The 11,644-nt window shown below is 48.4% G+C and overlaps 1 protein-coding gene across 1 annotated transcript; it reads left to right on the forward strand.

Annotated features, from left to right (window-relative positions):
• The first annotated feature begins 888 nt into the window (after positions 1-888).
• On the forward strand, positions 889-11,582 carry trpc1 (transient receptor potential cation channel, subfamily C, member 1). Its single transcript, XM_079361960.1, has 13 exons — positions 889-1,505; positions 2,221-2,375; positions 2,452-2,553; positions 2,630-2,832; positions 3,599-3,730; positions 3,836-4,031; positions 4,396-4,732; positions 6,140-6,279; positions 6,897-7,046; positions 10,154-10,338; positions 10,486-10,687; positions 11,065-11,259; positions 11,343-11,582. Exons 1-13 carry the CDS (start codon positions 1,340-1,342, stop codon positions 11,568-11,570), a joined length of 2,391 nt encoding a protein of 796 aa, XP_079218086.1. The 5' UTR covers positions 889-1,339; the 3' UTR covers positions 11,571-11,582.
• The last annotated feature ends 62 nt before the right edge of the window (positions 11,583-11,644 follow it).

Below are 11,644 nucleotides of genomic sequence, written 5' to 3' on the forward strand. Positions count from 1 at the left end.
ATTGAGCCTCTTGTTTTTCAAGTGTCCTGTCCAGCAGAGGATACAAACTGACATGTAAGACTTCTTTAACTGCCAATATCAGACAGAGAAGGGAGGTTTCATCCCATCACCACCCTGGGGAAACTTGCAGGATTCTACTGTATGACATCAATCAATAATATGGAGCAGAGGGGATTTAGAATTACACCTGTGTGTACACTACATGAGTGGTATCGGCTCTGTTTCCAGACATGATCGACCCATCGGGAAGAAATGTATCCTGAACAGATGTCAGCGTCCGATGATTGTCTGCTGTGTCGTATCAATTTAATGCTGACATCTCGATCACCTCAGAGGCCAGATGAAGTCAACTGTTGGACAAACTCTGATCTCATTTCATGGTCAAACATGAGTGAAAATGTCGGCGTTCTGGCACCTAAGATGCAATGAATATAATATCAGAATCGGTTATCAGCCCAGTTCTTATTTTGATCATCGGTATCAGCGTTGGTTTTCACAATCAGTGCATCCCTACTGTCCCTGAAGACATATTTGTCTTAACAGTTCCTCTGTGGCATTATGCACATTCATTTGTACTCCTCTGGTTTACATTACTGTTCATCATCATGACTAATATGGATATGAGTCAGGCTGTGCAGACTTTATCTCCCATGAGTGTCTGCCACACTGAGGAGCAGTGTTCATGGACCATGCTCGTTTAAAAAAAGCCCTCAATTTGAATTCAATGATCAGCCAACAGCAGGACCAACAAAGGCACGGAGACTTCTAAAAGTAGCCTATAAAAGCCCAGCTGAAGCTCGCAGCTCTCAGTGTTCTGCGCTGTATTCACAGAATCAAGTCTCTCTGCATGTGAACGCACGGTGCATTGAAAGCCTTGTTACGTAATCATGAGCAGCTCGGCGGTTCTGCGCCTGCGAAGTGCACGAGCAGGTGGAGGAGGAAACATGCGCAGTAGACGCCTCGCCAGCAGCGGCAGCAGCAGCAGCAGCAGCAGCAGCATCAGGACCACAAAGATCCTCAGGAGCGCCGCGATGCGAGAAGATGGTTGCATGTAAACACCGCGACGAGGAGGGACGTGACGGTGTCGTTTCACCGCGACATGCATGCGTGAAGCGGAATGTTCTAGTTTAAAAAGACGGACAGCAGATGCGCGTGAAGCCGAGGCAGCGGAGGTGCGACGTCAATAACAACACTGGATGAAATGAGTCCCGTGACGACGTTAAGCTTCTGCTAAGCTGCGTGACAATCAAACTAGAAGGGAGACAAAAAAAACAGGACTTCGCCAATGTCATCCCATATGACGGGCTTTCTTGCGTAATGGTCGCTGCTTCCTAGTGGGATGCACATCAGTGTTTGGCCGTACTCGCTCTCCGTCGTAATGGCAGCTCTGTACCAGGGCACCGACGCTTCCTCTCCGGATAAATTCCTGGCCTTGAAAGACGTGAGGGAGGTGAAGGAGGAAACTACGCTGGACGAGAAGCTCTTCTTGCTGGCATGCGAGAAAGGTAATGCTCTGCTTGTCTTAGAGATGTCCACTGGTGCTTGTCTTCTTTTATTTTATTTTATTTCATTTTTTTTTTTTTGCTCCTCTTGGTGCGTTTAAGGTCATTGCTCATGTAATTTTTTTTAGAGTCATGAGACTCCTGCAGGCTTTTATAATGATCCGCGAAGATAAACAACGGAAGTATTTCATCTGCCATCAACAGAACAGATAAATGAACAAAACAGAGAATCACAGCTTGGTAGAGTTGCAGCAGAGCAGCGTGCAGCGTCCCCCCCCCCCCTCCCTGTGAATACCTCTCACAGCTGCCTACACGTTGGCTGCTGCAGAAGCTTGCCTTCAGGGGGTTTAGATAAATTCAAATGATTGTCTGCTTTCATTGCAAGTTTCTCTAAGTGGTCTGCAGCTTTTAACGCAGAAATGCAACACGAGCAAAATGAAGGGAGTCGACGCAGGATGCAGACAGTGTGTGAGCGTGATACTGCGAAGGGGCATCTCAGAAGGGAGGAGTGTTTTCATTGATAAGTTGTGAACAGTGTGCAGGCCTGCAGCTTCCACTGTGACCATATAAAGCCTCTGTAAACATGCCTCGGCCACAGACGCCGTCCTTTGAGGGAGATGTTATTGTTAGTGGGGGTGAGGAGGACTGCTGGAGTCCAGCCTGATGCTGCTTAAACTTTTTCCTAAAGTGCTGCTTTGTGCTGGCCGTGGGTTCTCAGGTGACTACTACATGGTGAAGAAGCTGCTCGAGGAGAACCGACACGGCGAGCTCAACATTAACTGCGTGGACGTGCTGGGCCGGGACGCCGTCACGATCACCATCGAGAATGAGAATCTCGACATCCTGCAGCTGCTCTTGGAACATGGCTGCCAGGTAAACACAGTGCACACTGCAGTGTTGTTTTTTTAATCTGCTCTAAACTCACAGCTTCATAATGTTGCTTCTGTAGGCAACAGATGCCTTGTTGGTCGCCATCGACTCTGAGGTGGTTGGAGCTGTGGACATTCTTCTAAACCACAGGCCGAGGCGATCCTCCAAGCCCTCCATTGCTGTAAGTCTCATCGTGTCTGCGTGCTGAGAAAAGCTCTGCAGACAGAAATAATCAATAACCTTTTCTTTCTCCTAAGAAACTGATGCAGCGCATCCAGAACCCAGAGTACTCCACCACCATGGACGTGGCTCCGGTCATCCTGGCAGCCCACAGGAACAACTATGAGATCCTGACCATGCTGCTGAAACAGGACATCTCTCTTCCCCGGCCGCACGCCGTCGGCTGCGAGTGCACGCTCTGCAATGCCAAAAACAAGAAGGACAGCTTGCGTCACTCCAGGTACACCTGGCTGATGGAGAACATGGTCGTGTAAACACGGCTGGCTCTCCTCCTGATGACTGATGGTAACCCGGAGAGTTCTACTTTACTTTCGTCTTCCGGAAGGTGCCTGCGTGTGTGTGTGTTTTTTTTTCCATTTGGCCTTTCTGTGGTATGTACTGTAGGATTTATGACTCAGCAGGTCTGTCAAGTGAAGTGTTGCTCGGAGGTTCTTGTGAAACATGGCGGCTCCTTGTTTTGATGATAACATCGGCTCAGGATTTTAAGCTTCAGCTTCTGGGAAGAAATGATTTAGTACGCACTGAACTTGAGTCAATGTTTTTATCTTTTTTACAGCACAATGCCGCCTTTGACCAACACTCCCACTCCCACTGTGCTTTTCCCAGAGGAGATGCTTGTATTCATTTCTATGATGAGATGTATTTGGGACTTCTTCTGCCTTTATCGTAGCGGTAGAGTGAGAAATCGGGGAGAGAGAGAGAGAAGCATGAGTTTGGTTTTGGATGAGGTTTGGATGATGTGCTATGCCGGGCATTTGTTGTTCTCTGTGCAGGTTAGAGAAGCTTCCCACACACTGAGCTAAATGAATCAGTCTGCAGTTTGGCTGCTAAACAACACAGAGGTCAAAGCTGGTACAAATCACCGCGGCTACAGCCGAGGACTGAATGTTCTAGCTTCTTCTTTTTCTCCTCCGTGCATCCTCCCATCACTGTATCCCGACCCTCACCTCCACCTTCTCCTTCTGTTTTTTTTTTTTCTGGACCAGATTCCGTCTGGACATCTACCGCTGCCTGGCCAGCCCCTCTCTGATCATGCTGACCGAGGAGGACCCCATACTCCGAGCCTTCGAGCTCAGCACAGACCTGAGGGAGCTCAGCCTGGTGGAGGTAGAGTTCAGGTACGACAGCTGCAGACTGTTGTCAGCTCATTTCTTGCACCAGGAGATGAAGAAGACACACGGTGATATTGTCCGTGACGACTAACCCTCGTGTTGTGATTCCAGGAACGACTACGAGGAGCTGGCGAAGCAGTGTAAGATGTTTGCCAAAGACCTGCTGGCTCAGGCTCGAAACTCTCGAGAGCTCGAAGTGATTCTCAACCACACGTCCAGCGAGGATCACACCAACAAGAGGGGCTTACTGGAAGAGCGCATGAACCTCAGTCGACTCAAGCTCGCCATCAAGTACAACCAAAAGGAGGTGAGACGCGCACGGTCTGCTGCCGTTTGAAAGCTAGTCTGCAGTATGCACAGTCTTCATGAAAAGGCCTACACACTAGGAGAGGGCCCAGTTCATGTTTTCATCACGGGTTTGTTAAAGAGCGTGTTTAAAGCGAGCTGTGTGAAAAATGACACGCTCCTCTGCTGAAGTAAGTCATGTGCTCGTTCCTCCAGGCAACAGCAGTCGAGTACAAACTGAAGGCTGGAGCTGGAAGTCTGCAGCCGAGGAGCAATTTAGAGCTGAGAGGGCTCACTCGTATATCACAGTACAAAGTGATCTCGCTGAAGGATTGTGGCGTCAGTGTTGAGGTTGAATCAGCTGACTGTTCTCTCCTCTCTCACAGTTTGTCGCTCAGTCCAACTGCCAACAGTTCCTCAACACCGTCTGGTTCGGAGAGACGGCCAGCTACCGCCGCAAACACACCTGTCTAAAGATGGCCACCGTGCTGAGCGTGGCCGTGCTCTGGCCGCTGCTGTCCGTCTGCTACCTTCTGGTGCCGCGCTCCCGCGTGGGCCAAATCATCCACACGCCCTTCGTCAAGTTCATCATCCACAGCGCCTCCTACTTCACCTTCCTGCTGCTGCTCAACCTGTACTCTCTGGTCTACAACGAGGGCAAGAAGAACACCATGGGCCCCCCGCTGGAGATGATAGATTACCTGCTCATCCTGTGGATCATAGGTCAGCGTTTCACACGTTCACACTCGACATGCACGCTGGGAATAACACGCCAGCACGGAGAGCGCTGTCATACATGTCGTCATCAATGCAGGCAGATATTAAAACATGCATCACCTAATGGATGCAACATGGTGAAAAAATGAATCATGCAAACCAGAATTCAATAGAATAACTTTGCATAGAGAAGAGAAACTGATTCCTGATAGGATCCTGTATCTATAATCCTATCAGACATGACATGACAAACAGCTGTTAGCGTGCTAAACGACAGAAAGCCCGGCCTGACTGGATTAAATCTATGAGTTCTGCTTCTAATTGAGCTGCACAGAAAGAAACCACAGCTTCTTGTTTCTCCCTCCAGCCGGTCTGCAGACATGCTAACACGCGTGTGCACAAACCGCCAGGCTGGAGAGGGACAGAAATTGACTCAGTCTTTATTCTCAGGGGAAGGGACTCTCCTCCCAGAAACCATTAGCACGCTCATTCAATTGCTTTAATGGCTCCGCTTCCTCGGAGCACAAACCCGTCTCGCTGTTACAGCGTCCAATCGCTCTCCGGTAGACGAAAAGCCGCACGACCACAACCCATTGGTGGAACTCTCCACGCCTTTTCCCTGCCTTGATAAATCACTCCAGTAACATCACCTGACAGGTGGTGAAAGGAGAGAGAGGCAGTTGACTTCTATTATTCAACATTATGAAGGTGGTTTGCAGCCTCTTCTGTACGTTGCAGGAGTGAGATCATCAGCAGCGGAGCCATTAAGACGTGGAACGGGGTTTTTTGTTTCTCTGTGGGTCGGGATCGCCCACTAGAGGGGGAAGTGATCCTTAAGTACTGCAGGAGGAGCGGAGCACACATCGATCTGAGTAACTTCAGCTGCTATCTTATCTTCTTCTAAACGGCTTCACTGCCAGACGCTTTGCAGACGTGCAGATTTGAGAACACGCTGAGTTCGTTCAATAACGACGATCAGACGTGTCATTCAAACATGATCCATAGACGTGGCATGGACTTTTCTTGTTGCTGCGTGACAAAAAAAAACAAAAAAACAGAAGCTTTTCATTCCTCTTATTATCTATTGTTCTCACTTTCCCATGCTGCTACCCCCCCCCCTCCCCCCGTCGTGGGCGACTCACATGTGTGTTCAAATCACATGTAGAAACGATGCCTAAAGCCATGTATGTGCTGATGCTTGTGTTTTGTCTGTTGACTTTCTGTTGTAACCATGGAAACCAAGGACATGTTAATTTAATAACATCTGAATCTGCAGCGTCCAGCCAACGTATTTTTATCCTCAACAGACAACGAAACCTTTTTATTCTTTACTTGAGCTCTACACGTCCCCCCCGTCCCCCGTCCCCCCCGTGTGTGTGTGTGTGGTGACGGTGAATTGTTGCTCCTCTGCAGGGATGGTGTGGTCGGATGTGAAGCGTCTGTGGTACGAGGGGCTGGAAGACTTCCTGGACGAGTCTCGGAATCAGCTGAGCTTCGTGATGAATTCCCTTTATCTCGCGACCTTTGCCCTCAAGATAGTCGCTAACAGCAAGGTACCGACACATGACAGGACACACCTGCATGTACTGTACAAACTGAACTACTTTCAGCGTGCATCCTTTATCCAAAGATTAAAATAAAGAACCATCCGACGCCCACACGGGTGTTTTCAGATTTTCTGAGTGATTAGACCTCAGCTCAACCTGAAGCCAGCGATGAGGTCGCTGAACCCAAAGTGTTATTTTTCACACCTTAAGAGGCGTGAAGAGAGATAGAAAGGAGATGTCAATCAGACGCCCGGCGGTCTGCACAGCTTAAAAATAAATCACAAGGAAGACGTTCGAAAAACGAGCCAGCGGGATAAATGACCTCACCTGCGTGTGGGCGGGCCAAGTAAACATGCAGACTGTCACGTGTAACGCCAACCTATATTACAAACATAGAAAGGCAACAAAGCAAACAGTGGATGATCAAAACAGAGCGAGCAAGCCCGTCTGTTTTAGCACATCAGGATTTGATCAATAGCAGGAAGAGATGAAAATCATGGATTTACAAAAACTACTTTCCAAACAAGATGTTTGTGTGACGGAGTGAAAATGATTCGCTTAGCGTCACATTTAGCCGTCTCGAAGTGATTTATTGTCTCAGTCTGTTTTCCTGTTTTCTTCAGTTCAAGAATGTGGAGGACACGGAGAGGAAGAACTGGGACGCCTTCCACCCCATCTTGGTGGCTGAGGGCCTGTTCGCCTTCGCCAACGTGTTGAGCTACCTGCGCCTCTTCTTCATGTACACCACCAGCTCCATCCTGGGGCCTCTACAGGTAGGATGTACTCTGAAGCCAGACACGACCCCTGCGGAGGTGTGAGATCACGTAACCAGCCAGAGCTTTGTTCAAAACATTGAATGAGAAAAAAAAAAAAAACATCTTATATAAGGATTATAAAACTGCTTCCCTTTTTTTAGCGCTCCCTAAACCCATCGCAGACACACGCACGCCGCCCACTGTCATCCTCTCCCCGTGAAGTGTGAACACACAAAGACAAGCCGGCACTAAACGTCACACCAGCTGTGCTCGGCAGTGTGAGAATGAAGCACAATTAACTGATGCTGCTGCTGTAATAATCTGCACATAAAAAAAATCAACACAACCCCATGAAGCTCCGCAGCTGAGTCGCCACAAGCATCGGCTTTTCTGATTGGTCCTTTAAACCGAAAGTACTGTATATAAGAAGTGGATGTAAAGCCTCGAAGAATCAACAGTGAGGCCAATGCAGGAGGGCTTTAACCGTGCATTCACGTCAGTGGCCAGCAGAGGGCGACTGTTGCAAAGAGCTCTGATCTGTAAAACCAGATGAGCACAAGAGTCTTCCTCCAAAATCCCGTTTTTTTTGTCTCAAACATTCGTGGAAATGTTTAGCTGCATGGTTGCACGAAATGTCTTTTTTGTCTCTTACATAACAACAAATAAACATAACTTTGGAAATCAAACATTTGGCCTGACAGAAATCTAAAACTATGCATGATAGTGTTGTTGCTCACTCAGCCAGCTGGAAGAGAGAGAGAGAGAGAGAGAGAAGAGAGAGTGTGAAGCCGGCCAATGGCTGACTTTGTTTTGGCAGATTTTCTCTTTTCCCCTGTTTGTGTGACTTTATTACATGAAGGTATGCAGTGAGGTCAGTCTGCTTCCAGGGATGCCATCCTGTCATTAAGCCGACGTGCTGTTTGTGGTTGACTTATAAAACACTGAGGGTGCCCTGCAGATTGTTAATGAGCGCTCTCTCTCTCTCTCTCTCTCTCTCTCTCTCTCTCTCTCTCTCTCTCTCTCTCTCTCTCTCTGTCTCTCTGTCTCTCTCTGTCTCTCTCTGTCTCTCTCTGTCTCGTGTCCCCTCTGCTCACTCACGCTCTGACATCACTGTCTGGCCTGTCAGGATGGAAAAATGATTAGCATTGGAAATAGACGCTTGCTGTGTGTGTTCATGACTGCACTCACACTCACATGTCAGACACACCTCTCTTCTAACGCACACGTGCACACACACATTTCCACTCCCCAGTCGGGATGTGTGAGCGTGCAGTTCGGTCACGCTCACGCAGACTGTGAGGCAGCAGCAGTGTGTGTGTGGGTTGCGGTAATGTAAAGTCAGCTGATGTTTCTGCCCCCTGCTGAGGTCGGAAAAAGTGACTGAAAGCGTGAGTGTGTGTCTGCCCAGACGTCACCTATTAACCTCCCACGTAGAAGCATGGAGGCTGCTGGGAGAAAAAGATGTAAGGGGCGCTCCAGTTCCATTCTGCATGAACTGGGAAAGGGATATTTGTAGGTCAATCTGGAAGTATCTCCGCCATGGGTTCAACGTTTTTTTCTTTTCTTTCATTTTGGATCATAGCAGAAAATAATCTGTGTCAAACACACATTTCTGATTCTGTTTAGTTCAGCGGGATAATCTTTACAGACGAACGCCATTTAATATGAAGTTTGAAGAGTTAATGCAGCCGAGAGAAGTAAAAAGCTAACGTCATGCTACAAGCTAACGGCCCAGAGGTCGGTTGATTTTGACGTCACAACCGTTATCTTTCATCAATCTAATCAGCGGTTTTTGACAAGCTAGCTAAACCGTAGCTTAATAAGTTGTTAAGCCCCGCCCTTCTTGGAAAATGTTACTAGCTTAAATGTTTTGGAAGATTTACCTGAAGATTTGATTCAAAGCCTGAGTGAAAGAATAAAGACAAAGATAGTGAGGGAGGGTGAGAGGGGGGAACGACACGTGGGGAAGGAGCCTCAGGTCGAACCCTGTGAGCGGGGAGGGGAGGGGGGGGGGATTTAGCCATGACATGATAATGAATCACCCTAATAGACTGGTTTCAGCACGAACAGCCCAGCGGTTTGTCAGTCAGCAGGAGGTGCAGGCAGAGCGGTTCTCCCTCACACTGGAAACTGTGTGTGTTTGTGTTCATGCAGGGGCCGCCGTGTTCTGACCTTGTTTGAGCATCTCTACGTCCCAGTAAACAGATAAGCCACTCAGGGCTATAAATAGCTGCTTTCCAGAGGTCGGAGGAGACTGTCTCTGTTTGTTTGGCCTCCCTCAGGTAGGGCTCGAGCGTCACGGCTGTCAGGACGTGTTGCTTTTTCATCTCTCTCGCCGGCTACAGAAGCTCAGTCTGTCGGGACTTGGTTTGGGATCTGTAGTGTCCCCACCAGGACTCGAACCAGATCAAGGCCTCCTCCACACAAAGACGGGTTTTCTTTTAAACGGAGGTTTTTCACACACAGAAAATTACGCTCTAGGTCACTGAAAACGCACCTTTTGGAAAACTCTTTGCAGGGTGAAGATTTTTGAAACTCCCTTTAAAATCTGAGTTTTAAAAGCTAATTCATGTAAGACTCATGTTCACAACCGTGCATTCTGTATCTCCAAGCAAACGTGAAAGATGCTTTCTCTTCTCATCAGACGCTAGCGGACACACGAAGGGAATTTTCTTTAATTTACTCCACTGAAACATCTGTTTTGGACTTATGCTAATTCATAAATGCTAAAGCTTCGTGACAAGAGGTTCAAGGAAAACCAGTGTAGTTACAACTTCTAAACAGACGACGTCACCGACACATCCAAATATCATCACTGAAAGGTTCGGCTGATTTTCATCTGAAATGTGCAGAAATAAAGGAAAGCTGCTGTTTTGATTTTACAACGTTTACTTGTGAGTCGGTAAGAAAGCCGTCACTTTCTGTGAGCGTCAGACGAGACGACCTCTGTGGTGCCAGGTCCGACCCCAGAGAGCCGCCCTGGTGGTTAATCAGGATTACTGGCAGGAAACAGACCGGAACGTAGAAAAACACACACACACACACACACACACACCTTCATGTCTGATGGATTAGATCAGATCAAGCAGAACAGGATTAACAGACACGCCTTCATGTTTCTCCAGATCTCCATGGGCCAGATGCTGCAGGAGTTTGGAAAGTTTTTGGGCCTCTTCCTGCTGGTGTTGTTCTCCTTCACCATCGGCCTCACGCAGCTCTACGGAAAGGACCAGAAGGACCCAGACAAGAACCAGACCAAGGACTGCGAGGGCATTTTCTGCCAGCAGCAGAGCAACGACGCCTTCCACACGTAAGGGTCGAAGCGACGGATGCTCAGAATGCTGCTTAAACTAAAGACGTCGCTGTAAATGAGTGAAATCATGTTTTTTGACTCGCCCCTGTTAACGAGCTTCCTGTCTTTGAGTCTCACCCGCACCATGCGTCTTGTGATTCACAGGTTCATGGGGACCTGCTACGCCCTGTTCTGGTACATCTTCTCGCTGGCACACGTCGCCCTCTTCGTCACGCGCATCAACTACACAGAAGAGCTGCGCTCCTTCGTGGGCGCCATGATCATAGGCACCTACAACATCGTGGTCGTTATCGTGCTGACCAAGCTGCTGGTGGCCATGCTCCATAAGAGCTTCAGACAAATCGCTGTAAGTAGAACCGGTCTGTTTGCACAGAATGTCTTTGTTTTGTAACGGAGTCATGGGTAGTTAGAGTCCGACTTGAGACTTAAAGCTGCAACGTTTTCATTCACGGTTCGGATTAGATCCTCAGATTTCTCTAATTCACTCTGAGATGTGACACAGATGTTTTTCTTCGGAGGCCTGTTGCACATTTGGCCTTTCTTGTACAAACCGTTTGATTCTGATTACGCTGAGTAAAAGCGACTCCCTGGCTAGAAAAACATTGGCCCCCTCAAAGATTTCCACAAATTCTTGCATTTTCAGGATTGCTCTCTAAATGCGAAGCTGTGTGTGAAAGTTAAGTCTCACATTCCTGCGTCCTTTGTGTCCTCGTCGACTTGCAGAATCACGAGGACAAGGAGTGGAAGTTTGCTCGGGCCAAACTGTGGCTGAGCTACTTCGACGACAAGTGCACCCTGCCTCCGCCGTTTAACATCCTCCCCTCCCCGAAGACCGTGGTCTACCTGGTGACCAGCATGAGCAAGTGGATCTGTTCACACACCTCAAAGGGCAAGGTGAAAAGACAAAACAGCCTCAAGGTAAATAAACAGGAATTCATCCTTTCAATCTGTGCAGCATCCTGTCAGCTTTCTCAATCCCTCCTCTGTGTCGTTCTCTTCAGGAGTGGAAGAACCTGAAGCAGAAGTGTGACGAAAACTACCAGAAAATCATGTGCTGCCTGGTTCACCGCTACCTGACCTCCACGCGGCAGAAGATGCAGAGCACGGATCAGGCCACGGTGGAAAATCTCAATGACCTGCGCCAAGACCTCTCCAAGTTTCGCAACGAGATGAGGGACCTGCTGGGCTTCCGGACGTCCAAATACGCCATGTTCTACCCGAGGAGCTAAGAGAGAGAGAGAGAACGAGATGTCTCCTCCCGTTTTTTCCTTCTTCTGCTTCTCGTTTATCTGGGATGCAGTGA

The sequence above is a fragment of the Symphodus melops genome (genome assembly GCF_947650265.1).
Source record: "Symphodus melops genome assembly, chromosome: 14".
In the NCBI taxonomy this organism is placed as follows: domain Eukaryota; kingdom Metazoa; phylum Chordata; class Actinopteri; order Labriformes; family Labridae; genus Symphodus; species Symphodus melops.

Bases quoted from the DNA above. Each gene is read 5' to 3' on its own strand.
- trpc1 (XM_079361960.1), top strand. From the start codon at position 1,340: ATGCACATCAGTGTTTGGCCGTACTCGCTCTCCGTCGTAATGGCAGCT. The intron at 1,506-2,220 runs GTAATGCTCTGC...GTGGGTTCTCAG, and splicing joins CTTGCTGGCATGCGAGAAAG to GTGACTACTACATGGTGAAG. The intron at 4,733-6,139 runs GTCAGCGTTTCA...GCTCCTCTGCAG, and splicing joins GCTCATCCTGTGGATCATAG to GGATGGTGTGGTCGGATGTG.